The sequence below is a fragment of the Anomalospiza imberbis genome, chromosome 8, assembly GCF_031753505.1.
Source record: "Anomalospiza imberbis isolate Cuckoo-Finch-1a 21T00152 chromosome 8, ASM3175350v1, whole genome shotgun sequence".
Classification (NCBI taxonomy): Eukaryota; Metazoa; Chordata; class Aves; order Passeriformes; family Viduidae; genus Anomalospiza; species Anomalospiza imberbis.
Genome location: NC_089688.1, coordinates 27,465,280 through 27,491,811, shown reverse-complemented (window position 1 = coordinate 27,491,811; position 26,532 = coordinate 27,465,280). Strand labels below are relative to the sequence as shown.

At 50.2% G+C, this 26,532-nt stretch overlaps 1 protein-coding gene across 6 annotated transcripts; it reads right to left on the bottom strand.

The window, feature by feature from the left end:
• Positions 1–6,383: 6,383 nt before the first annotated feature.
• Positions 6,384–26,072, bottom strand: ADRB1 (adrenoceptor beta 1). Of its 6 annotated transcripts, none has more exons than XM_068198097.1 (2): positions 24,587–26,072; positions 6,384–7,250 (listed from the first exon to the last, which is right to left on the bottom strand). In XM_068198097.1, the coding sequence occupies exons 1-2, from the start codon at positions 25,952–25,954 to the stop codon at positions 6,942–6,944; spliced, it is 1,677 nt and encodes a 558-aa protein (XP_068054198.1). In that variant the 5' UTR covers positions 25,955–26,072; the 3' UTR covers positions 6,384–6,941. The 6 variants fall into 6 exon arrangements, 3 of the variants coding, with proteins under 3 accessions (XP_068054198.1, XP_068054199.1, XP_068054200.1); XR_011001506.1 differs by lacking the exon at positions 24,587–26,072 and adding an exon at positions 11,846–15,140 and having other exon boundaries at positions 7,109–11,739; XR_011001507.1 differs by lacking the exon at positions 24,587–26,072 and adding an exon at positions 11,846–15,140 and having other exon boundaries at positions 7,109–10,330.
• Between the last annotated feature and the right edge of the window lie 460 nt (positions 26,073–26,532).

Here is a 26,532-nt window from a genome sequence, read left to right as displayed (position 1 = left end):
ACACTCTGTGTGGATGCCTTGGGACTGGTGAAGAGCCTTCCTCAGATACAGCTGCCAGGGAGGTCAGCTGGGGTCCTGATCCCTCATATCACAGAATCACAGGATCATTTGATTGGAAAGGGCCTTAAAAGCCATCTATTTCCAAGCCCACTGCCATGGGGACACCTTCCTCTAGACCAGGTTGCTCCAAGCCTCATCCAGCCTGGCCTTGAACGCATCCATGGATGGGGGCATCCACAACTTCCCTGTTCAACTTGTGCCAGTGCCTCACCAACCTCACAGCAAAGAATTCCTTCCTAATATCTTACAAAACCTGCCCTCTTTCAGTTTGAAGCCATTCCCCCTTGTCCTATCCCTACAAACATTTATAAAAAGTCCCTCTCCATCTCTCTTACAGCTCCTTTAGGCACTGTAAAGTGCTTCAAGTTCTCCCTGGAGCCTTCTCTTCTCCAGGCTGAACAATCCCAATTTTCTCCACCTGTTTTCATAGCAGGGGTGCTCTAGCCCTCTGAGTATCTTTGTTGTCCTCCTCTGAGCTTTCTCCAACATGTCCTTATCCTTCTTCTGCTGGTCCCCCAGAGATGGATGCAGCATTCCAGGTGGGGTCTCACCAGAATGGAGCAGAGGGGGAGAATCTGGCCTGCTGGCCATGCTCCTTTAGATGCAGCCCAGGATATGATTTTCTTTCTGGGCTGCCAGCACCGGCTGCCAGCTCATGCCAAGCTTCTCATCCACCAGCACCCCCAAGTCCTTCTCCTTGGGGATGCTGCTTGTCCCCAAAAAAGGCCTAAAATCAACATAGAGGGGAGAGGAAGCGAACTGGCTAATTGGTTAAAGACTGAGGGATGTGGAGAAAGACAATTTTTTTTCTAGAAAGGCCATCCTGCCACAAGAGCAAACCCTAGTTGCTTTTGGAGTGTCATGGGTTTCCTTCTCCTCCACAGAATGAGCTCAGGGTGCTGTGTGCCCAGATCTGGAGTGCAGCTGACAGTATGATCTTAACTTCTCTTTGTTCAACCCTGGAGCATCCAAACATGCACTTCTGAATGGCTACATGTGAAACAGAAAAGTCTCTCTTTGGAAATGTGGCACAAAAATGGCTTGCACAACCCTATTTACTTGGAGGTTCCTTCTGGGAAGCGTCTTGCCTGTTCTGGTCTGTGTGTTGGCTCGCAGCCCCATCAATTTTCCCTCTCCCTCCTTCCTCTCCATGCTTCTGGGAGTGCCTGTGTGGGAGCCAGGGACCCCAGCCCCTGCCAGACCTCACTCAGCTTGGTGATTCCTGATACCGTTTTTCCTCCAAGGAGCAGGACACAGGACCATCCCTGAGCAGAGAGCACAGAAGTAGAAGTGCATGGGCAGGGGGAGAGGAAAGGAAGATGCAGATTCTAATTTTTGATGGGTTTAGAGAAGAAAGAGGTTGTTTTGGGGGGAGCTGATTGCTTTGTTTTTCTTTTACAAACAGTGCAGGCAAGAAATGTAATTGGTAATATATAAGAAAACACAACTCTCAACTGGCAAAACATACATGTATGATTTGACTGTCAGCTCATACAAGGAAGGGCAAATTGTCTTATAACAGTACTGGGAATAAAAAATGTGAGGATTTGCATGAATCCATCAAGAGCCCTGCACTACTATTTTAGCATACCTGTGTTGCTGGAGATACATTGAAAACAGAACTACTAGGAGTAAGGAATGGCTTTTCTAAACAGCCCGGGAAAATATACAATCCCAAACTCATTCTGTTGTGAAGATGTGCATCCAGAAAAGGATAAGTGAAATGGGACCACTCAAAAGTACCTAGATATCCTTCCAAGTTCCTCTGAAAAGCCTTTGCACAGCTGCTGACAAAGGTCTGAAAATGACTGGTGCCAAGCATATGCATCTATCATCTAACATTGCATCATCATTTCCTGATGATCCTATTTTCCTGTCCTTATCCCTTTGCTGTCCCATGTGAAGATTAGAGCAGAAGCATTAACAACCGGGAGTGTTGGGTTTTGCCTGTGCGGAACAAATTCTTCCTGATCCTTGCAGGCATCTTCTAGGCACTGCTGTCATAATGAAATCTTTAAAGATTTAACATAGTACAGTAACAACTTTTTCAAGTTCTGATACATGAAGATGAAAGGAGCAGAGGAGTGTGTTGGCCGTTGTGAAGGGGCAAGGCAGGAATTGCAAAGCCAGTCCTTTGCAGTTTGGGGTCGCAGGGGCGAGCGCGAGGTGCGCGAAAGGGGAAGCGGCGTGTGCAGCTATCGGGTGTCCATGTCTGCAGAGATGCCCTGACTGCAAGGCCAAGAAAATCAAACCTGCAGCCAAGAAAAACACCATTAAAATGACGCAATGACATAAGCTGAGCGCCGCTCGTGGAACCCAAATTACACGCAGAACAATCAAGAAGGAAAACACCGACGACATTCGCTTGTGTAACAGGGGTGTCGACCTCCCGGCTGGCAGGCAAGCAAGGGCACAAGTGCAGGCACAAGTAACACCGGAATTAAGAAGAAGGGCTTGACCTTACTGAAAGCATCAACCAGGCCTGTCCCTTAGGTCTGCAGTTACTGTAGTAACCATGAAGACTTCATGTTCAGGTTTGTACATTTGAAACTTGTTTAAAATCCATCACATTTAAAAACCCTACTAGGACAGACCTGCCTGATGAGGAGGGCAAGGCAAGAAAGCTGCAGCTCAGCACCAGGACATGGCCTCTTGCTCAGATAAAAAGCTGGATAAGGAAATACTTCTCATTTGTTGAAAAAAGAATACACTTTACCAATGGATATTTGAGATCTGTGTCAGGAGGAGTTGTACCTGTAAGATAAATACTGACGGTTACACTGCAGGTAGGACACAGGTGTGGGGTATGGTCTCTAGATTTCCACTCCATGTCTTTTACAGGCTCTGAAAATGTTGGGATGCCAGCACTATGTATGCTGGCAATGCAGTCAGGTTATAGAATAGCCATGAGAAACTGCAAATGTAGATCCACACAAAAATAAAAACATTCTGGCTCAGACCCAACACTAAATTATGCTAAAAAGCAGCGAATAAAAATTTCTCCATCAGAGAGTAAAAGGCATTTTATTCACTCATCACCCCTTATTAATGGGATGTGCTTCTGGGGTATCTACTGATGAGTAGCATTTATTGTTCATGCTTCACAACTTCATCTGTATTTTGGACTTTAACATAAGCAACATGATCCAACCCCTGATAAGTGAGAGAGAGGAAATAGAGGCACAACACAAGGTGTTCCCATCAAAATCTCAGTTCCTCTTAATGCACAGAGAACCTACAGGACCCAGTGTTGCTCAAAAGCAAACATCCTACTCAAGAAGCACCCCCTCAAATTGGGAAGGGGAGGTCATCTGGTGCCTTTAAACACAGCCTTCAGTTACCACATCCTCAGGATCTGCTGGTGACCGCTGGCCTCACCCTCAGACAGTGGGATGCAGCTGCAGGCTCATTTGAGGCCGTTTGTGGTGGACCCCAGGCTGGACTCACAGCGCTGCCCTCGCCCCACACCCAGAGAGCCGCTCTACAGGGGGGCTCTTGCAAGGAGCTTTCAGGGGAGCTTCCCCACAGGCTCAGACCCCCAGACAAGCCACTTCCCACCCTGCCCTCCTCTTCCCCCTAAAATGCCTCTTTGCTGGCAGCTTTAGGATCTAGGTCTGTGAGTAAGAAAGAAGCAGCACCCAGAGTCACCAAGCTACAGAAAGTCCCCAAGAACAAAAGATTAATTTAAATGTCCTGGCTTGGAGCAGCCTTGGCCGTTAGCTTCAGGAAGTCTTCATCAGTTGTGCGGAGGAGGAAGCACCTGGAAATCACAGAATTAATTTGATCTGAAGAGACTGCTTTCTGGAAAAAACATGTGTCAGTCCCCATTACTCAAGACTGCAGGGGTAGGGATGGGACAAGCCACACGTGGTGTGTGAGTATGCTGGATGCCAGTCCAGTGACATCAGCTGAACCAGGCGTTTCCTCAAGCCAAAGGCCCGGGTCAGCTTGGCACCAGGCTGGGCTGTGCTCTGCCCGGGTGGGCTGACACGGAGCAGGGAGCCACCACCTCCCCACAGCCCTGCCTCCAGAAGAGGGGTGAGGTCAGAAACAACCAGAAAGAAGGAGGAGGTCTGGAAGGGAAGTTCTGATCTTCTCCATGGATGGGGATCCCGAGTGAAAGCCAAGTCCCATGGGACACCCAAGTCTTCCCTCCACAGCCCCACAGTCCACATGTGATCTCGGCAGCTTGCGCTGCATTTGACATAATGAGGAGCAATGCAAGCCTTGCTGCTCGCTGCTGCTCACTGCAGAGTGAGAGCAAAGCCACAAGTTGACAGCTGCAGTGACAGCAGTGACCAGCCCGGGTGGAGCTGGGATGTGCAGTGCCCTGGGTGTTGTGCAGAGGCGTTTGGAGGTGGCAGCAGACCCTGCTTTGTCCCTCTCACTTCACAACTGCTCTTTAAAACATTGAGTTTCTAGATCATTTATCCTGAACTCCACTCTCCATGCTGAAGACACTGACCCTGACCCCTTTTAAAGGGGATGTATCCCACCCCTTTCGCAAAATTTGCTGGAGTCCTTGCAGCCACAATGTCCACCTGGTCTCATAGCCAACATTTAGGATGTTTGCAGAGGCAGCTGCAGTGCAGCAGACACTGGAGAGAGCTGCACCCTACCTACCATGGCCAATATGTTCCTCATTTGAGGTGCCACTGAGTTGGGAGCTAAAAGTACTCTTAATGTACAAGATTCCTTCTGTAGATTACATTGATGGCTTGGAAGAGAAAGTTAATTTGAACTTTTCTGTCTCCACAAAATAAGAGACTATGTTTTGTTGTGTGACAAACAGACACAGGACTTCACAATGCCTTGGTGTCTTCTCTACACACTCTGCCCCACCCATGCTGAAGTGCAAAGCCAGGACAGGGTTTGACTTTTGTTCTCAATGCAGAGTATCCCAGGAGCAGCAGATTTTGGGAAATCAGAGCCAAGAGATTTGTCTAGAGGGGGCTAAGGTCATGTGTCCCACTCATGATTTCAATGACACTGAGAAGACAGGCTAGTGGCCAAGTACCACAGTAGGTCAGGGAAGGAGGTTTGATTTCCCATTGCAAAGTGGGAAAACATTGCAGACCACCAAGCATGGCTTTTGGTGGAGTTGAATGCAGAACTGTTCTTCCCAACACTTGTTTTGGCACCACGGTGTGCCCGAGCAGTGCCCCATTCTTGCATGGAACCAGTCAATGCTGCACCTGCAATGGAGTTAAACAGACTTAGCATAAAGCTAAACATCATGTGTGTGCTTGCCCCCCCTGTGCTCTGAGTGCCTACAAATAGGCTGTGCATTAATTCACACAAGCAGTGGCAGGCATTTGGGTCACGGCCTGTCAGGCTGCTGTAACTCAGTTGTACTTCCTGGCTCTTCCTTTCCTTGTGTGAGGGACTGCCTTAGTCCATGGCTGCCAGTGAGAAAGGCGAGCCTGAGGCGTGTCAGATAAAGGAAATGTGATGAAAATCCCTCAGTTTATCCACAAGGCAAATTTCACGTGGCAAACTCTGATTATTTGGAGCATCACCTCCATGCTGGAATGGGCAGGGGAGGCAGGAGCAGTGCTTTTCACTGGCAGGTGGAAGGGCATCCAGAGCAGGGCTGAGACCACCCCTTCTCCTCTCACCCCAGACTGTGGCCCCAGAAGAGTTGAACACATTACACCCATCAGGTATGTGGTGATGGGGGCCCAGAGAAGGGCAGTGCCAAGATGGGCAAGTGTCTTCTCCCATTTGGCACAGCTTAGAGCAGGATGCAAAGGGGGTTGGTGAGCCTCTCAAGCTGCTCTAACCTGAGGATCTGCCTCTCTTTCAGAGCAGGAGCATTTTGTAAAATGCAGCCACTGCTTGAAGTGACCCCACAGACATGTTCAGTTAAGTTGTCTTAAGTTTGAAGCAGTTGGACAGTTATTGGAATAAGTGTATGATAAAAGCCTTCCCTCCCCCATCCCTCCCACGCCTACATTTGGATTCCATGATTTCTTCCTTGTTTGAAATGATTCAGCAGTAGACTCTCAGATAATCTCCATCTGGTTAAAAATAGTTACTTGCCTCATATGGCTTTAGCATGGTACTGTCAACTCTAAAATGTTCCACCTTCCAAAAAAGTAGAGTGAAGAATGAAAGTGAGCTTTCACACATCATTACTCCCGGCAGTTAGACCTCCAGAGCCCATTCCAAACCCATCAAAGGAGGGGAGGCGAGCTGGGAGGGCAGGCAAGCAAGATGCTCCTGTTCCTGCTCCCTGCCCTGCGGGTCCTTGAGAGGCTCTGCCCTCTGCACACCAGCAACCAGGAAGATGGTTTGCTCGTTTCCCCAAACAAAACACCACCTTATTTTCAAGAAACATTTATTTGTCGGAGTTCTGGAATGTAAGAAGAGTTTAGTCATCGCAGCTGGATGTCTCCTGATGTCATCTGGGGGTCAGTCAGCCAGTTCCCTGCTCCAGCAGAGAACCAGTACAGCCCAGTTAGCTGAGGAACATTCCAGAGTCACCTCATAACACTGAGGCAGGAGACCATGAGAGCCAGAAGTCCTCTCAGCCATCCCACAGCTCTTCTCTGTAAGCATGGGGATCAGTGATGGGCTTGCACAGTGTGGCCAGCTGTGCTGCACTGCATGTGCTTTGGGGGAAGAAATGGGTCACTTTGTGGCAATAGTGGACAAATGGTGCAGGTGGATCATTTCACCTGGCTCTCTGGGCCGTTGGAATCTTGACTGTGTTTACATTCAGGCCCTGCTGCTGGAGGGTGTGTGGTGGGATCCTTCTGCCACAGGAGAGGCAGAAGGATCCCACTTCAGAGAGGGGACACTGAGGCACGGCAGAGCGATAAACGGGACGTGTGTCAGGTCCAGCCCAGGAGGGGACAGACAGCACCTCTGCAGTGCCCTCAGCCAGCTCCTGGTGCTCCCACGCAGGGAAGGAAGCATGGCACGGAGGGAAAGGCTGAGCTGCAGTCTGCCCCATGGCCCCTGGACAGAGGCTGAGCTGCTGCTGCCCCATGGCCCCTGGACAGAGCTGGGACAGCAGCAGCAGCTGTAGTGTTCATCCTGGATTCTCCCATCGCTGAACAGTGAACAGGCTTGGTGGTATCCACCTGCTCCCAGTGCTGAAGAGCTTCAGAGAAGCCAGAGGAGGTACAGAAGCATCCACTGCTTTTCACAGCACACTTCCCAGCATCAGAAGCTGACTCTAGAGGCTGTATGACAAATTGCTGGTTAATACCCACATTAATTCATTTTTCACCTCAGAGTTACATTTGCTGTGCCTGCAGAACCATTTCCTCAAGGTGATATGCTAAATCCTGCTCCCTGGACCATGGCACTCAGCTCTTGCTGGAATGTGATCAAGCTGCAGATGTGGGCTGAGGGAATCACAGGGAGTCTGCACTGCTGAGCACCACGGCCACATCCTGGCCTGCTCCAGTGGGGCAGGGTTTGACCCCAGACTCAGACCTGTGACAAAGAGCTGAGTGAGCCAAGTGCTGCAGCCTGGTGTGGGGTGCTCTGAGCACCATCTCTGTCCCAGGCTGCTCTCAGGTGCTGCTGCTGTATCTGTGAGTTCCTGAAGTACCTGTCACACTGCCACACCACCTCATAATGGTCACTCCATCCTAAGCCTTTACTCTGGGTCACTCTTGACAATACAAGGGATGAGTCTAGAAAGTAATTGCTCCTACAGAAAGGGAGAGTTTTGAAGAAGAGCAGAAAGGGACCGAGATTGCCCGTTTTGGATGCCTATTTGTGTACCAGACCACAGCTGTGTTTATGGGAAGAGACATTTTCACATGCCAATAATTGTCATGCACACCAGGCCTTGTGAAATTTTTTCTTTCCATTTTCAATATTATGTATTTTATACGAAAAACTTGAAGTGAGGCTTTCGTGCATGAATGATACAGTTTCCATAATATTTTTCATATGCAGAGACATTTTGTTTTGATCTCCTGGGGCATGAGTCAACTCCTATTTTGAAGCCACTGGAGTCCTTCCAGTGATTTTCCCAGAGCCTGGCTGACTGGGAAGATGAAGCCTGATGCATTGTAGGTGCAAGTCAAGGCTCAGAGCAGCTCGTAGAGCAGCTCAAACAAAAAAGGCTCAATCAAGAAACTGTGTCAATAGCATTCAGTGAGCTTGGTGCAAAACCAGAGTCTCTGCCCCAGAAATGCACATGCTGCAACATCACGAGCCCCTTGGAGAAGTTGGTAGCAGTGAGTGCTCAGCACTGCAAGATCCACAAAGTGTCCATCCAGAAAAGGTTCCAAGTCCCTTAACCTCAGGGCTGCAGGAGTCAGGGTCACCAACAGAACTCATCTGAGTGGGACAAACATGACCCTGGGTTTCCTGGATTGCCCAGGCCAGGCTCTGCACCCTCACAAATGCAGCAGCCCTGTGACCTGACCTGGCTGCTCATGAGTGCTGCCTGCACAGTGACACTGTGGCACTGCACGGTGGCACTGCACGGTGACACTTCACAGTGGCACTGCACGGTGACACTGCATGGTGACACTTCACAGTGACACTGGATGGTGGCACTGCATGGTGGAACTGCACGGTGACACTGCATGGTGACACTGCACGGTGACACTGCACGGTGGCACTGCATGGTGGCACTGCATGGTGACACTGCATGGTGACACTTCACAGTGACACTGCATGGTGGAACTGCATGGTGGAACTGCACGGTGACACTGCATGGTGGCACTGCATGGTGACACCTCACAGTGACACTGGATGGTGACACTGGATGGTGACACTGGATGGTGACACTTCATGGTGGCACTGCATGGTGACACTGCATGGTGGCACTGCATGGTGGCACTGCACGGTGACACTGCATGGTGGCACTGCATTGTGGCACTGCATGGTGGCACCTCACAGTGGCACCTCACAGTGGCACTGCACAGTGACACTGCACGGTGATACTGCACGGTGGCACTGCACGGTGACATCTCCCGTGGAGAGCCCTAAACATGCAAGGGTGTTTCCCACGAAGACTTTCCAGACTCCTCGTGCAAGTGTGGGATCCCACACAAATTCAGGCATGTGCCCATCCCATATACATGAATTTTATTCCCCCTTTCTGCAGACTGCAGGAAGAGTCATTTTGGTTTTTGGTAGGAGCAAGTTTCGATGGGGAAATAACAGGTTCCCCAATTCAGCAAAATTTTAGCAATTTGCTTCAGCTCAGAAAGATGACCCTGCTCTGTGGGGTCAGTAAGGAAGAGAAACAGACTCTGGAAGACATAAAATGAGCAAGAAACAGGTCAGGTGCCCAAAGCTACTGACTAAGCTTCCTCACTGTTCACAAGGCTTACATGTCCAGGGCTCTGTCAGTGACCCAGGGCTGGCCAGAGGGGCTTGTGCCATGCACACCGTGCTCCTGCCAGGCAGCAAGTGGCACCGTGGAGAGGTTCTGAGCAGCACTCACCAAGGAGGGCCCAGCAGGTGGTAGCCTCTGCCTGGCTCTGCTGCCAGCCCTGGCAGGGACCTGGGGCTGGTGCTGTGTCCTCCACCACTGGCCCTGCTGAGGAAACCCTGAGTGGTTTGGAAATTAGGTGAAGTATTTTGTGTTTATGAAACAACTCCTAAGAGTTTGAAAAGGGGACTAGTGGTGTTTGCACACAAGCTGGACAGACTCTAACACGGTGCATGCTCTGTTGTGTCAACTCCTGCACCTGCATAAGATATTTTAAAATATCCCCATGAAATGAGGGAGCCAAACAACTGGGTCCAGTCAGACCTGCCTGTGCTCCCACTAGAGCCACACTGAACATTTTTGCTAATGGAGCTGTGGGATGCTGTGGAAAATCTGTCTCCAAGGAGCCTTTGCTCCTGTCTGAAGTTAAGGCTGGCCAAAAGCAGGGTGTGGAGCTGCAGGGGAGCAGGTGCTGGAGCAGCCTGGGTGCAGAGCTGATGGAGTGCTCCTCCAGAGGAGGGAAGACCTTGGGGAGAGGCCAAGTGTGGCAGCACTGCAGCCCACTGCTGGCACAGGGAAGCAGCAGCTCAGCTAACACCACCTTCATCCCCTCCCAGGCATGGAGGAGGCTTGGCCAAAGAAGAATGAAGTTGAAGCACATTTTCTTGTGCTTTCCCAAACTACCACAGTTACCAGTGTGCTTCTCAATGTGTGTTTTGGTTCCCTATGCCAGAGGGTGCCTGGACCCCTTCTTAGCAACACAAGTTCTCTTTTTTGTACCACCTACAGAAGGTACCTCCAGCCTGGCCTGTGTTTGCTTGTAGAGTGACACCAGGATTCAGTCCATAGAAGGTTGTTGACCTGGGAAGAGAGAGCTTCTAGAATTTAAGGGCTGGGCAATTTCTTGGAAACTGCCTTATCAGCACAACTGCAAGCTGGAGCTTTAACAGCCCTGCACGTCCCTGGCTCTTCCTCCTGCACTTCAGTGTCTATATGCTCTACACATAAGTTTATTTTGTAGTTTTCCATTTAAAATAGCCTTGGGCCCAGATTGCCACAGTACCATGAAGCCAAGATCAATTGCTGAGCTGATACTGAAATCAGGGGTCAGGGAAGTCCTGAAACAAAGCAGGAGTGGGGAGCAGGTGTCTGTGCACAGAGGCTGTGTGAAGGCTGATTCCAAGAACCCCACGTGCCCTTCCTCGCTGGTGGAGAAGGGAACCATCCGGGGGGGCAGAGGCTGTTATCAGCAGAGCAAAAGGTGGTGAAATAGCAACAGAGAGACATTGGCTTTGCATGGCAAGGACAGTCACCAGGGTGCAGGCTGGTCTAAGAACACTGGAGCTGGGCTGGGAGGGGATGGATGAGTGCAGCAATCCAGGGATTTAAAACAAAACCTGACAATACATTAAAGTCTGCTGGAGGCATGAGCCTGCACTTACAACTTCAGGCACAGGGTCAGGACAGGCTGGGTCACTGTGAGCCCCCAGGGTGTCTGTAGTGCCTCAAACCTTCCTGGCTAGACAAAATCTGGCAGCCCAGGCAGAGCTGCCATCCCTTGTCCTCCCCCAGCTCCTCTGCCAGTGCCTTGGCCCAGCTAGGATTTGGGGCAATGCACAGCTGGGCAGTCTCCATCCCACATTGTCTGGGATTCTGGGGAAGGCATCTTCCTGGGAGAGCTGTAGAGAGCAGGATCTTTGCATCTGGAATTCAGCCCTCATCCCTGAGGGGTCGTCTGAGTGAGAGCCTCAGGAGCAGCCAGCCAAGCCCACCTGGCTGCCCTCAGCAGGACAGGCTGCTCTGCAGAGCCAGCACCTTCCTGGGAAACAAATATCCACAGAGCCCCAGGCACGCAGCACCAAAACCTTCACCTCCTGAATGGCTGCTGTGATAATCCTGTTTGCTCTGTCTTAGTGACTGAAGAGAACCATAACCAAGAAAAACAGCAGGATTATCCCCCAGCACCTGTTCCCACTGAAAGGACTATCATAGCTGGCTGCATCAATGACATCCCCTGGGTATCACCATGAGAGCAGCCTGAGTGACATGGCAGCCCACCAGAAGAAGACCTCTCTCCCCTCCTGCATGCCCCTTTCCTGGGTATTTGCAGCTTCTGTAAACTCCTCACAGACAAAGGCCAGTCCATATTGATACGAGTCGGTGTCAGTGTTTTCATGTCTGCAGAGCACAGACTTGCTCTCCAAATAGCTTCATCTCTCGTTTGTCTGTTAGGGAGGCAGCGTGAGAAGTATGGGCTGTAAACTGCAGGGCTGAGAAGACAGACAGCAGCTTTAAAACACTTTAAAAACAAGCCTTCTTTCCTGCTCAACATTCCGTGTGCTTTTGTTGTTCCAGCACAGTATCTGACCCACTCACCTCACAACCTGGTAGGGCTCTGTTGCGCTGCCTCTACATCTACAATACAATGGTAGCTGATGTGAGAGCTATTTACTGCAGAATGAAAATGATTGATTGCAGAAAGAGACATCTTCCTCAAAGCTGTTTACATGGGGAAGCAGGAAAACTGGAGAGGGTCCAGAAAAATTTTGAAGGGACTCAGCTCATCGGTGGATGCAACAGGAATGCAACCCTCCTGTAGATGGAGGACTTGTGTTTCAAATTCACCTTCCAGACATGCAAGCTGCCCCACTGTGCTCTCTTGGCTCTCTTGTGGGCTCACCTGAAATACCAAGATTTGCTTAATCACTGTGAAATTGCCAGTGGGCTTTGCAGCAGTGCCCTGAGGGCTGGTTCTACCTCAGAGAGGTGCTGCAACTGCCCCAAGGCCTCTGTGACATGAGCTGACACCTCTTTCCATTGGTCTTCTCAAGGAAAATCCTTCCATCTCTTAAGCAGAGGCCTTGGAGAACAAATTACCAACGACACAATTTTTTTTTTCTATAATGGAATGTAACATTAAACTAAACACTGGAACATGGAGAAAAACAAAGCAAAAAAAAAACCCCATGGAAATTATCCTTAGCTTCTAATGATTTTTGCAAAATACTGCTGAAAGTAGGTTTTATAGAAAAAAAAAGTATTTATCATATCTGTCAACACTGGAAAACTATGGTTAAATTCAAACTTTATTTTAAACTCTGACTACGATCCAGCAGTGATATGAAATTTATAAATAGCTAATCATACACCACAGTATAAAAAGTACATTTAGCCTCTTGTTATTGAGACTAGATCATTGTTTTATATGAGATGGGAATTAGCTTTACCCCTCTGACCATCAAAACAGAGAAAAGAATTAGAACCACAGGGAGGAGAGCAAAACCAACCCACACATCAGAGTCTCCTCTGAAAAGGACCATAGGAAAATGGTCCCTGTTGGAAAAAGCCACCCTGATGCTGAAGCTTGTCTACATCTGGGCTGAGTCCAGGCAGTACCAAGCAGCAGAGGTCTCTGATCCCCACCGTGGTGCACAGGATCTCGACCTCTGACCTGCATAAAAGCTGTTCTCAAGCCCTGAGCCAGCCAGGTCCCCAGTTTAAATCAGTGACACTGTGCATGGGTGGCTCTTTCCAAAGACTTCACCCTGTTGTTTTTGGCCATGGTTTTGACAGGATGGCTGCAGACAACTTCTTGTGCCAGCTCAGCTTCAAAGCAAGAAAAGTCCTGTGGCCCTGGTCCCAAGGCACTGCAGAGACTCTCCTGGCACGGCTCAGTAACACAGGGATAAACTGGGCACTAAGACTGACTGTGCAGCTGTTTTACTTGGCCAGGAATTTCCACATGGCTGATGATGCTGATGCCTCCCCTGTGCTCTTTCCATGCTCCCGGTGCTTCCCAGTGGTTCAGGTACCATGCTCAGCTACAAAGGGGTAGAGCCTGCCTGGACTTTTAAGATGCTCCTTGAGATCTCTTAGCAGCCCCACGTCAGTGGTGCCTCTGCCAGAGGGGACCAGAAGCTTCCAGGTGGGACAGGATCAGAAGTATTCTCCTTGGATATTTCAGTCTTGGAACCTCAGATAGAGGAGACAGCATTCCTTTATCCAAGCTTCATTAATATCCCATAAAAAAGAGAAATGTTCCTCATTCTTGGGGCCAGGCAGAGTCAGTGTGCTCTGCTCTGGCCACGGCTCTGGCCATATCCCAGACTCTGTACGTCTGTGTGGGGGATGCAGACCGTGGGCTGTGACCCAGCAGCACAAATGCAGCCCATCAGCATGCTGGCTGGCTGCAGAGCATGCAGCAACACAGGCCTGCTCCTGCATGCAGTGCAGAGGCCAGCGCTGAAGTGGCAGGGAGTCTGTGACCACAGGGTGGCTGTGGAGAATGCTGTGGAGCAGCACAAACAGGGAAGATGGGAAGCTGGTGGCGGGAGGCTCCAAGCAGCAGCAGCCAGGAGCCAAATTGTGACATGGGCAGATAAGGCATTTGATGGATAGACCTCAGAAGGTTTGAAGGTTTTTGTTCTGCTTGGATAAGCAGTGAAATATTCACACAGATAAGCTTCAGAAATGCATCTGATCTGAAACCCTTTGTGTCTTAAAAAGCAGAGCTGGAAATAGAACAAGAGAATTCCTCTGTGGCTTTTGTGGCTCCTGGGTTTTCCTTCCCCAGCACCAGGATGACCAGAATTACCCACACAAGCAAACCAAGAGCCAGGACAGCTCTAACAGCCAGACCTTCCCTGAACCTCAGTTGAATGCCTGAGGTTCAGGCTGAGTACCAGCCTAGCTGAGGGCTGAAGGCAGCACTGAGGATGGCCAGCAATTAACCTGCACTTGGAATATCAATGCTTGAGTGGAGTGCTTTTGGAGGGCGCATCACTTCCTTGGAAACAAATTAGAGTCCTGTACTGTACCCCAGCAAGTTTCCTTGTACCATAAGTTGTTTAAACTGTTTGTCATTATGCATTTCCCATTCAGACAAAAACAGACCACAAAGCCTGAGGCACCAAGGCTGGTAGGAAAACGGAAATCCTGCTCCAAGTGGGCAGAGAGCAGCTCCCTGGCTCTGGGCAGCGCTGGCAGACCCAGCAAAGGTTTGGGGCAGGAAGTAGCAATTTCTGGCTCTGTAGAAACCTTTCAGGTTCACCTTTGAAATATGACTCCGAATCAGTTCTGCAGGATTTCTGTCTGAGCATCCCCCAGCTTTGGCATGCCTTAGGGAGGAACCAGGTCCAAACCCTGAGGTCAGAGCAGCAGAGGGCTTCCAGCAAGCCAGAGAGTCCATTTAGGGTCCCATTTAGGGTCAGCTCAGCTCTTCCCCTGTGTCTCTCCCTGGGCTTTTCAATTTGCCATTTATTACTTTGCCCTAATAAGTCTCCCCATCCACCCCCTAGCTTTAACCTCTTCCCTGCCAAGCCGTGCCTGGAGTTTACAGGAGAGAGTTGTTTATGTTAAATAGCTTTGTAATAGTTTCCTCCTCCGCCACCTCCCTTCCTTCCCCAATAAAAGCCCTACGGCATGTTTGGCAAATCCTGTAAACAAAGAGGAGGGTTTGGAGACCCAACAAATATTTGGTGAACCCAGTGGGGAAATAATGTCTTTTTTGAAGGACGTTACAGCCTGAATTCATAATAGTAGGAAACTAGTGTCCAGCTTAGGTAAGGAATTGTCTACTTGCAGCTACCAGGCATAAAATACAGATGTCCATGCAGGCAAAAGTCATCATTGGGTGCAGGGGGTTAACCCTGTGCTTTCCTCCCCAGTCAAGATGGTGCTGATGGCAGCAAATCTATGTGTTTGCTAATCTCCAAATACCTGAATTTGTGACAAGTGGTCAGGGAAAGGAGAACATAAAAAGGCAAGAGTGTTTTGAACTCACCTAGGCTGATGAACACAAGGCAATGAAAATCCATTAGCCTGGCTGCTCCCTGCAGAGGAAAACCAGGCATACAAAATCCAATTCATTATTCTCTTTCTTATTTAACGCTAAGTAAGTCATTGAACTTTACTACTTGATCTATCCATTTTCTTTAGTAGTAGGGCTGCAGGAAATCTTTCTCTTCTCAAAGGGGGTTTCAAGTTTCTCACTGATATCACGTAAAAAAATACTTGGGAGTGTATGAGTAAAAAATAACTGCATTTCAAAGAGAGCTTGAGCCATGCAGATAATGATAATTTTTCTTCTCTGAAGCACAGAACAGAAGAGTGGAGGCCCCTGAGAGCTGGGAGCACCATTGTTCTTCTTCCAGGCCATTATCTGGAGACAGGCTCTGAGATAGACTCCAATGAGGCCATGGGAAGGATTATCTGCTCGGAGTGCTAATGGCATGCATTTGACAACATCAACCATTTAATTTATGAGGTGGCTTGTAACCTAAAGGCAAAGAAATTCATACCATGCATTAGCCCAAACACATCCGGTGCAATTAAAAATTGTCTGATCAAAGCCCAGCCTGCTCTACAGCCCCACTTACCTCATTGCAGCTATGTAGAAAAGTTCCACCTTCCTAAAAGGCACCTTACTGGATTTTGTACTGTGATGGCAGCGTTATATAACGACAAATATATTAATGGAAACTATCCAGCACTGAAATCATTCCAGCCTTTTTATCACCACATTCCTTGCTCCCACATAAGTGAAGTGTGCAGGAATAAAAGCTGCTCAACATCATTCACCAGCAGACACACTTTGATGGGGTTTGCTCACAAGCCCCTAACAGCTCAGTGGTGCCCGTGAGTGTTGGGATTCATACATATGCTCTGGGGAAACAGAGCTGCTCTTCCTGGGGAATTATTTTTCCACTGTCCCTGGCTTGTGGCCGTGTCACCCTCTTGCATTTGAGGACAGTTTAGTGCTGTGACCCACATGAGTTACTCTTTTAGTTGCCCTGGTCCCATTCTCTTTCAAAAGTTTGTCCCATGCCCCTTGCTGTGGTCTTGGAAATAATCAGACTTAAATAATTTCTTTTTCTATTGCACCAGTATTTATAAAAAACTAAATTTATTTTGACTCTTCACATACAGTAGGAAGCTTAGTGGCTTAGTCACTAAGCCTCTGAATAGAATATTCAGAGCAACTTCTGAAAGGAAGGGAAGGTTTGGGTGGCAAGTCCTCTTTTTTCAGCACAAGTCAAGCAAAACAATGGGCCAGGGAGGGATGGTCTGGGTCTCAGCTTCTACACTGCACATGAGATTGGTGATCACAGGGATGGATCCAAATCAGGGCTGCTACCAAAACAGATGATCCCTAACCCATCTCTCTGCATCTTCCTATGCCAATTGTTACCCCTGTTTGTGCAAGCTGCTGGGTGAGCTGAAACAAACCTTGTCTGAAAGGGCTGGTTTCCAGCTACAGGAGCCCACTGCCCATGCAGCAGCACGAGCATGGAGCCAGGCTGGGAAGCAGGACATGGAATGGGAGTTGGGGGCTGGGGAGGAGAGGGGGGTAAGCACTAGCCCTGGCTTGGACGGGCTGATGTTGAAAACCACAGACAGGCATCTACCCCGTTGCCAGTCAGCTGGTAACTGCCTGGCAATGAAACAGGAACAAAACCTCTCACGTGGATGTTCTCAAGGTGGTTTAGAGCACTGCTGCAACACCTGTTGTGACTGGCAATTACTGCAGCACCTGCCTTGTGCTGCATATGAGATAAAAGCTCCAAAAAGCTCGAGTATTCGACACAAGCTGTTGTGTGAGCATCCCCACAGATGCTCCCGTGTCAGATCCAGCCTGGATGCACTGGTGGTGTGGCTGTCCTAGTCTGGTGACGGGAACCCACCAGGGTACCAGGTTGGGGTTGTGTGTGAGCAGCAAGTCCCACATAGCCCTCCTGCCTCCTGTGCCCACGGCGAGAATGCTGCCTGCCAGGGACCGCTGCCTGCCAGGGACCGCTGCCTGCCAGCGAACACATCCCACACCGCCCTGCGTGTCCTAAGTGAGCTAATTGAGATTTTATTTGACGGCTCCCAAGTGAGCATTTAGGGGAAGAACAGACAAACAAAACACCCCTGGCTGAAGGCGGGCTCTGCGAGCGGGAGAGCTGTGGAACAATAACAATGGGAGCTTTGTGGGACATCTCCCACTTCACCTGCTCCAGTCCAAGAGGAAGCACTCCTCCCTCCACTGCACAATGAGAGGGTGGCAGCGCGGGCTGACACTCACTTTGTGTCTCAGGACACCTCTGGGGTCCCTTCTGACACTCGGGCAGGTGAGAGGGGCACACATTGTACACGTGAGAGGCAGCACAGGGAGGTGATGGGGGGCACAGAGAGTGTCCCTGGGGTGGCTGTGGTGGATGGCATTTGTCCATCACCAGGGTGGATGGCATTTGTCCATCACCAGGGTCTGTAACCCTCACTGGACCAGTCAGTGCGGGGCTCTCCATCTGCACATGGAAACTTTAACCCTGAGCACTGTTCTCCCTTCCCCACTAGGAATTCCTGCTGGGGGGCTTTTCTCGATTCCTTCTTCTTAACAAGAGGTATCTAAATTTTGGCAGCAAAGCACTGTTCAAATTTTATCACCTGGAAAAATCGTTTGTGATGAGCTATTGTGCTGTCCCTGCAATTGTTCCTTACAGTGGCAGGGTCCCCCTCTGAGGGAGGGCAGCTTGCAGATTTCAAGGGGGCTGCAGCACTCCCCTGACTCTGCAAAATGACTTGTTGGTAGCTGAAATATTTATACACCTAGCAGCTGCTGAGATTTTGAGCTCTTTAGTGTCTCTGTTTGCCTCTTTGGTGTATGCACTTAGATCTGCCTTTCAAAGTATTGTGCCAATGAGCTTAAGAGCAATTATCAAAATAATTTTAGTAGGAAGAAGCCAAATATCATGGCTTTGAGAGAGACACTGGGCCAGGCTTGCAAAGGTACATCACTGCCTAGAGACACACAACAGTTGCTAATGGCTAAGGCACTGAACTAGTAAAAAATCCTCATTTAATCTCATTAAGGACAACAGGATTTGGTGCATTACACAGGATCAGATGGGAAGGGTGCACCATTACATTTGAGATGCTCTGCTAATCATGCCAATGGCAAAAGTCTGCAAATGGTAAGCTTCTGTTTTCTTCTTTAGGTTTTGAACCTGGAGGTCAGGACTCATTTCCTATTTGTCTGGGAATTTTGCACTCTGGTGCAGCCCATATTAATAACTCTGAACATCAATCCTGAAAGGAATGGGTACAACCAAACCCAGACACTGCCCAGCACCTGGTACATTTCATATCTGGATTCAAACAGCTGCCAGGGCACAGACAAAAAAACTTGTATTGCTGGGTGCTAAGGCCAAGCAGACAAACATTACCATGAAAAACCTGGAAGCTGAGTGGGGTAGGGCAGAAAAAAGTTAACTTCTGAAGCAAATGTGAGTACCAAGCTCCTGGTTTTGGTGAACCAGGAAGCTGATCGCCAGTTTACATAACAAACCCAAACTCTGCTCCATTTCCAGCACGGCGGGGCCGATTCTGTGGCTGGTTGGAAGGACAGAGGATGAGTCAGGGCAGGGGCACGGCCAGCAGCCGGTGCCAGCACGCCTGGCACAGCCAGGGCAGCGTGGGCACGCCCTGCACCCCACAGCACCTGCCCACAGCACTGCCATCCCCGGAGGCTACCAGACACCTCCTGTTTGGCACCACAGAACAGGAGGGTGGCTCCAGGCTGGGGGATGGCCCAGGTCCAACAAAACTCAGCTGGAAGCACTTGGAGAGGAGGAGGAGGAGATGCTGAGGGGGTCCCACGTGTCTGCGGCTGCCCAGGGAGCTGCAGGGCTTTACATCAGCTGGAAGCTGCTCAGGTGTGCTTTAGTCTGCTGCTCTTATCCACAAAGAATAAGAAAAACTTCTAGGAATGTTTTGGGTATATTTCAGCTGCCAGTTCTTTGGTGACATGGTCCTGTATGGAATGTCTAACCTCTCACACTTCTTAACCTGTGTTTCTGCAGTGTCTCTGTTCGGTGTATCCCTCTCCAAACCAATTACACTTTACCAGTACAAGTCAACACCTACAGCATGGCCAAAGATATCCCAGTTTTCCTTTTTGAATTGACAATCCTGTGTTTGCTCACCAGCATCACCTTTTTTATCCTTTTCCCATCTTGGTCACTTTTCCCAGCAGAGTTTGGCAGGCTGAAGTTACTGAATTGCAGGATAAATCACCTGCTGTTACCATGGGCGGCTGCTGCTTGCAGATGGGCAGGCATACAAACATCTCAGAGAATAAGCAGATCAATTTCTTCTGCCGCATGATTGTCAAAAAATATTGTTGATCTTACATTATGTGTGATTATTTATATGAAGAGAAAGAATCCTTACTTCCTCCTGGGGCGTTTGGGAATTTGGCAGGGTCTGAAAGCGAGTCAGTGGTGCATAGGGTAATGCTCCATGGGGAGAGTGTGCTTAGTGCTATTGCAGGAGATCACATTAGTGCTCTTGACACAATCAAACAGAAAGTCCCAGCTGAACAATGAGGTTTTAGGATGAAAAGAGAAATGTTAGCAAGGTGTGTACATTGCCGTGAATTTGCTTCATCGTGCTCGTTGATGTGGTGGTAACAGAACTATTTTTAGGTATAATCCTTCAAACAGAACATGACTTCTGATTAGTACAAAGCTGGCTGCTAGTCAAAGGATAATTATTTCCCAACACATCACCTAACACACACCAATAAACAAAGTACTCATTATTTGAACTATCCAGCACTAACTGTTGTTTAGCAGTTAACATTTTCTCCACAGCTTTAAACAGGTTAATTGCTCCAGGTTCATTAGCAGAGGTCATTTGCTGTTGGTAACAATACTTTTCTGGAGATAGTCTCTTGTATGAGATTAGATTATCAGGTCAAATTCTGCTCCCAGTGGCAATGATGCCTGACCGCATTTGGCCTCACGAAAGCCTGCTCTTTTCAGTTCATAGCTGCCCAATTTCCAGGCCTGCAGCTGATATATTACATAAAGGAAGTAAGTGCACTCCACCAGACGGGAAATTACAATAAATTAGGAAAGTGTGCAGCACAAGGAAGTTTTGCAAAATAGCCACTTCAAGGCTGTTAATAAAACCTCAGCTTCAGATAGGGTTTATGAAAAAAAAAGGCCGATAAAGAAGTTGTCCTTATAGTCGATGACACATGGATACCCAAGAGGGAAAGCAGCATCTGCATAAGAACGAGTGCATGCAGCAACTCAAAGACCCAGTTGATGCTGTCAAATGCACAGTTCAGATCATAAGCCACCTTTTTTGCCCATAGTTCCATGCTGCTTGGAGCTATAGACAGTGGGTGCTGAAGGTTGCAGTCTCAGAGTGCAGCAGATTTGCAGGAGGGCTTCTGTGCAGCTCTCACTGGTGGGGAGTCCTTCTGCAGAGCCTGCTGTGTGCCTGAAACAGCCTCAACCTCCCTGAGCACACACAAAACTGAATCCAGCCCTTCAAGCCCATCTATTCCCATTCAAACACGTGGAGAGAAGCAGCCTTCTTTTCAGAAGTGCTGAGCAAACACTGCACGGAGTGTGGCCGGCGCCTTGGAGAATCACAGTCTTCCCTGTGCAAGTCTCCAGGCATCCTCGCCAAACAATTTTGGTCCTGGCAGCTGCAGGACATTTTCTCTGAGCGGATTTCTGGCTTACCTGTGTCTCCCTTCCCTGCAGGCCTGCAGCTCTTTGCTGTTGCTTTCCTGCCCACGTACGTGTGCAGCCGCATGCCTACCACCTTTTCTTTCTGACTTGCAGCTCCAACTGCTAATCCATGTCTGGTTTTTGTCAGAAAAAAATATTCATCCTGAGTGTTTGACTCATTGCCTCCAGAGTACTTCAGCTGCCCCACAACGCTTCGCTTCTCGGAGTATCCTTCTTCCCTGCAGAGAACAGCCTGTTCTGAGTGTGATCCACAGCAGACTGCTCTCCAGCAGCCTCCCCTTCCTTGCACACGTGTGTGCCATATGTCCTGCTCCGTCCTCACTGTTACTGTGCCACTGCCTTTTCCACGCCGTGCAAGATGGACCGGCATGCCCTGTGCAGGCTGACAGTGGGATTACTTCAGCTCTCTATGAAGGCACTCAATGTGTCAGCCTCCAGACTCTTCCAGCAGGTCCTCAACTGGCAAAAATTCAACAGCAGACAAATCCTGACTGCTTTGCTGACACAGCTGGCCCTTCTGAGGTCAGTGGGCTAAACTCATCCTACCCCAGTGCCATTACACTTGTCCAGGAGATGCATCACCCAGTACAGTTCTTCAGCAGGGCAAGCAGAGCAAGCTCTGGCCATAAATTTCCCACCTAAGTTGGACCCTGTTGAGGCAAAAATCTCACCACTTTTTAAAGTCTAAGGACAGGAGTGTTTGGATAGTTAAAACTGAGTGTGGGAAGTGATTTATGAGGTGAAGAGCCAAGTCCATCAGGCTGTCCTGCTCCATGCAGTAGGCCCTGTGCTTCCCCAGGATCTAGCACCCTGCTGAGGATGAGGGCTTGACACTCACTTCAGTTCCCAGACAGGTGCTGGAATCCTGTCCTGCTCTACCCCGCAGGCAGGAACCTGGCCCTGCCCTGGCTCTGTGGTCCATAACATGCACAAGGAGAGCAGCGCTGTCCGCCCGTCCCATCCCATCCCATCCCATCCCATCCCATCCCAGACATGCACAGCCAGCATCTCGCTGCAGTTGCTGGCATCAGACATCACCATCCAGGGCACTCTTTTGGTCCTGTTGTGTTTGCTGTAATCAAAGATAAAACCAGATTTTTTTTATTTGCTGGCAGAGCTCACTTCACTTAGCTCCTGATCTGATGTCACCCCAGCATTTTAAGGAGCCCATTTCACTGTTATCAAGGAAGACACCTTTAACTGCAGCTCACATCAAACTCCAGTGACATCAATGGAAAAGTATTATTTACTTCTCCAGTCCCTTTATTTTGAATTTGCATAAAAAGAGTAACTTTTTTTCCCCCTGAAAATACATCAGAAATTGCAAAGGACAAATTCCTTAACTTTGAAAACAAAGAAAAATGAACAACTGGTTTCCAAAACAAACCGTGAGCCACCACCCTGAAGAACTCGCTTTGGGAAGTGCTGTTCCTGGGAGCTGATATTTAATTAAACTATACTCCTGAGTTTAATAGAGTTAAAAAATACTTCACTTTTATTCTGCACTGTCTTTTTGTTTCTCTGTCTGCCATTTACTCATTTCAGCAATGAAACCACAAGGATAGAGCACACCTTCATAAAGCAATAAAGGAAGATAATCTTTCGGAGCAGGGACACAAAGCTGCAGCACTTCTGCTCACTGTTAACTCCTTACTTAAATCAATGAAAAATACAACATTCCGTTTTCATGACCTGCTTGGGCAGGATCAGGCCTGCTGTCAGCATGAGGTGGACCTACTTGTGGGGTGGCATGTAGTGCTTACAGAGATTTCTTGCTACTCAAGACCATTTTAAGCTTTCAAATTAAGCGTCCTCTGTAATCTTAAATATTCCGGTCTCCTGACTCCCAGCCATGTACTCCAACGACAACAACAACAAAAGAAAAAAAAAAAAAAGAAAAAAGAAAAAAAGAGAAGAATATATTCCAGAAAGGAATAGTTCAAGAAAATGAGTATTCATTATCAGAGTGGAAACACCTTGTCTTTAGCCATTAATTTTTTCCCATTAATAAGGGAAGTCAGTGGACCTCACTGCAACAGGAACACAACCATACTGGGTTTCAAACAGGTTTTTTACAACGTTGTGTCAGGAAAAGCCATTAGATCAAGTTGTATTGGTAATCTGAGCCATCTTTGGAGAAAAACAAATGCTGTTCTTCCCATTATAGGTTGATATTGTTTCAAAACCTATAGAGACACACTTGCTTGTGCTGCAATGGTATTTATTGCACATAGACCAATTACTTACACAGTAGTAAATTGCACCAAAGTATAAATATGTTATAAAACACACACACAGAGAAAAATGGAAATGACACACAAGTGCTAAAATAACAGCAGATTCACGTGGGCATTTGGAAATAAAAATAAAAATAATAAATTCTCTTAAGATATTTTAATTTATAATATGGAGATATTTACAGTACCTTCAAAAAATAATATTAAAAAAGTCACTCTCTCAATAAAACTATAACAGATCAGACAAAACCAGAAATCAGGTTCAGGGTCGGTGTTACGCAAACCTCCTTTTCCTTTTCAATCTGCATGTATGTACGTGTGTGCAAGTAATATCTTCAAATAACTTTACAACTCTTTAACACTGTGCAAAAAAACGACTTTGTCGCCATTTTTTAAAAAAAGTGTGCAGTAAATTTTTGTTGCCAGGATTCTCCCCCCTCCCCCCGTTCATCTGTAATTACAATGAACAAGCTGCAGAAGGTTCCTCACCCCTCCCTCCCCGGCCCTTGTCCTAAAACCCTATTAGTGGTATGTAAATATGCTGTTTAATATAAACATGGTCCGTTCATTCCCCTGTACAATATGCACAGTTTGAGGTAGAAGTTTCTCAGCCTGACTGCTATTGTCTGGCCGAAGGAGATAAGCACAGTAACTCATTGCTGGCTGATGCAGAGGGAATAAGCTCAAGAGTGTGGGTCGGGTTGTTTTACCCCCTTTCAGAATATACCAGCGCTCCTCATTGCTCGTTATTTTCTCTCTCGCTACTCTGCAGACGAGGAGAGCACGGCTACTCCGAGCTCAAAACTCATCTTTCCAGCAGGTCTCCGTTTTGCCGGCCGCGCTCTGTGCCCGGAGCACCTGCAGCACCGACCCCGCGCCTCCCAAAATCCCGGTGCTCTGGGAGAGGGGATGAGCCCCGGGGCCAGGCGGGGGTGGCCGGACCCCAGCTGAAGCCGAACTCGGCCACCAAGGGCCAGCACCACCCGCTGGTTGGGCCACCAGCACGGTCCTGGGACAGTCGCCCGAGCGCGGGCGCTGCCGCCACAGTCCCCGCGACAGCGCGTCTCCTAAAGACGCGGTGGCTGTCTCTGGGATGGGCCGTTTGTTTCCTTTCTTGTCCGGTCAGTGGGTTTCCTGCTTTCTGTAGTTTCGGATGAGGTATGTCGTACACCAGTTCACCTGCTCCTATTCCTAAGCAAACACCCGCACTCCCCCTGCCAAGGCAGGGATCGTTCTGCTCGGCAATAGCGTTACCACCAGGCAGCTGCCGGGGATTTCTGCTCCTGCGTGTCTCCCCGCCTGCCTTTCCCCCCTGTCCCGGCTCCGACGCGGCCCCCCACGCCCCCCTATACCTTGGACTCCGAGTCGGAGGCTTTGCTATGTCTCTCCTCCAGGCTGGACTCGCTGCCGCCCCGCGTGCCCCCGTTGCAGTCGGACCAGGTCCCTGCCAGGCTGCGCTCGGGGGAGCCCACGGTGCTGATGAAGCCCCCGGGCAGCCGGGCCAGCTCCCCGCCGCCGCCGTGCAGCCACCGGTCGGCTTTCCGGCGGCAGCAGAGCAGCCTCTTGAAGGCCTTACGAAAGTCGGGGCTGCGGCAGTAGATGATGGGGTTGAACGCGGAATTGGCGTAGCCCAGCCAGTTGAAGAAAACGAAGAGCCAGTCCGGCACCAGGTCCCTGTTGAAGACGTTGACGATGTTCACCAGGAAGAAGGGGAGCCAGCAGAGGGTGAACACTCCCATGATGATGCCCAAAGTCTTGAGGGCTTTCTGCTCCTTCATGTTCATGATGCGGGAGGTCTTTCTCTTGCTGGCTCGGCCGTTGCCGAGGATGGGCTGGTGGTGAGGGTGAGCGGGCAGGGGCGTCTGCGGCTGCTCCTGGCTGCCGTAGAACCGGCCCTCGCACCTATCGATCTTCCTCATCTGCTCCTTGGCCTCTCTGTACACCCGCAGATACACAAAGATCATGATGAGAAGGGGGATGTAGAAAGATATGATGGACGAGGCGATGGCGTAAGCCCTGTTGGTGACGAAGTCGCAGCAGCCCGGATCCTGGTAGCACTCCAGCGCCTGGGGGTCGTCATCCCGCCACCAGTGCATCATGATGGGCAAGAAGGAGACCAGGGCAGAGATGGCCCAGACGGTGCAGATGATGCCCTTGGCCCGAGCCTTGGTCATGAGGCTCTGGTAGCGGAAAGGCGAGGTGATGGCCAGGTAGCGGTCGATGGCGATGACGCACAGGGTCTCGATGCTGGCCGTCACGCAGAGCACGTCCAGGGAGGTCCAGCACTCGCAGAGGAAGGACCCCCAGAGCCAGGTGCCCCGCACCACCAGCGTGGCCCCGAAGGGCACCACCAGCAGTCCCATCACCAGGTCGGCGCAGGCCAGCGAGGTGATAAACAGGTTGGTGAGGGTCTGCAGCCGCTGCGTCCTCCCGATGGCCGCGATCACCAGCACGTTCCCGGCCACGATGAGCAGCACCACCAGGGCCATCAGCAGGCTCATGCCCACAGCCCACTGCTGCGACAGCTCGGCGGCGGGCAGCTGCCTGCTCCCGGGCGGCACGGCCGTCACCCCGGCCACGGAGCGGTTCTGGGGGCCGCAGTCCGGAGGCAGCCACCCATCGCCCATGGCTGTGCGGGGCGCTCCGGCCGCCGCTCCGCACCGCGCCGCGGGCAGGAAGGCGGCGCCGCCGCCGCTGCCACCGCCCGGGGGCTGCCGCATGGCCCCGCGCCGCGCCGCCGGACGGGCCCGCCCCGACACCGCCCCGGTACCGCCCCGGCACCGCCCCGGCACCGCCCCGGTACCGCCCCAGCACCGCCCGCCGCCAATCGGCACCGAGGGAGCGGGACTGAAGCGCCCCGCCCGCGCACCGGCGGTACCGCTGCCCCTATCCCTGCCCTATCCCTGCCCCGATCCCTGCCCTATCCCTGCCCCTATCCCTGCCCCGATCCCTGCCGGTACCCCGCCCGGACACCCCCGGACCCCCGTCTTTGCTCTGCCTACGCTCTGCCTGCCCCGCGGCTGCCGGGCACAGAGCCCCCTTCCCGCACGGCAGCGTGGATGTCCTGGGCAAGGCGTGTCTGTGCCCGGCAGCCGCAGGGCAGGCAGGGGATACGGGCAGGGTGGGCTCCTACCGGCTTCTGGAGCAGAAGTTACTTCTCTTTATCCCTGGAAAAAGCAAAATGCCAACACTGTCAGCACCATTCTCCACTGGAAAGTAATTGGCATCCCCTCTCATTGGATGTCCGGATCAGGGACAAGTGCCGCGCTCGCAAGCTCCCTGTCCCCAGTGCCTCCTC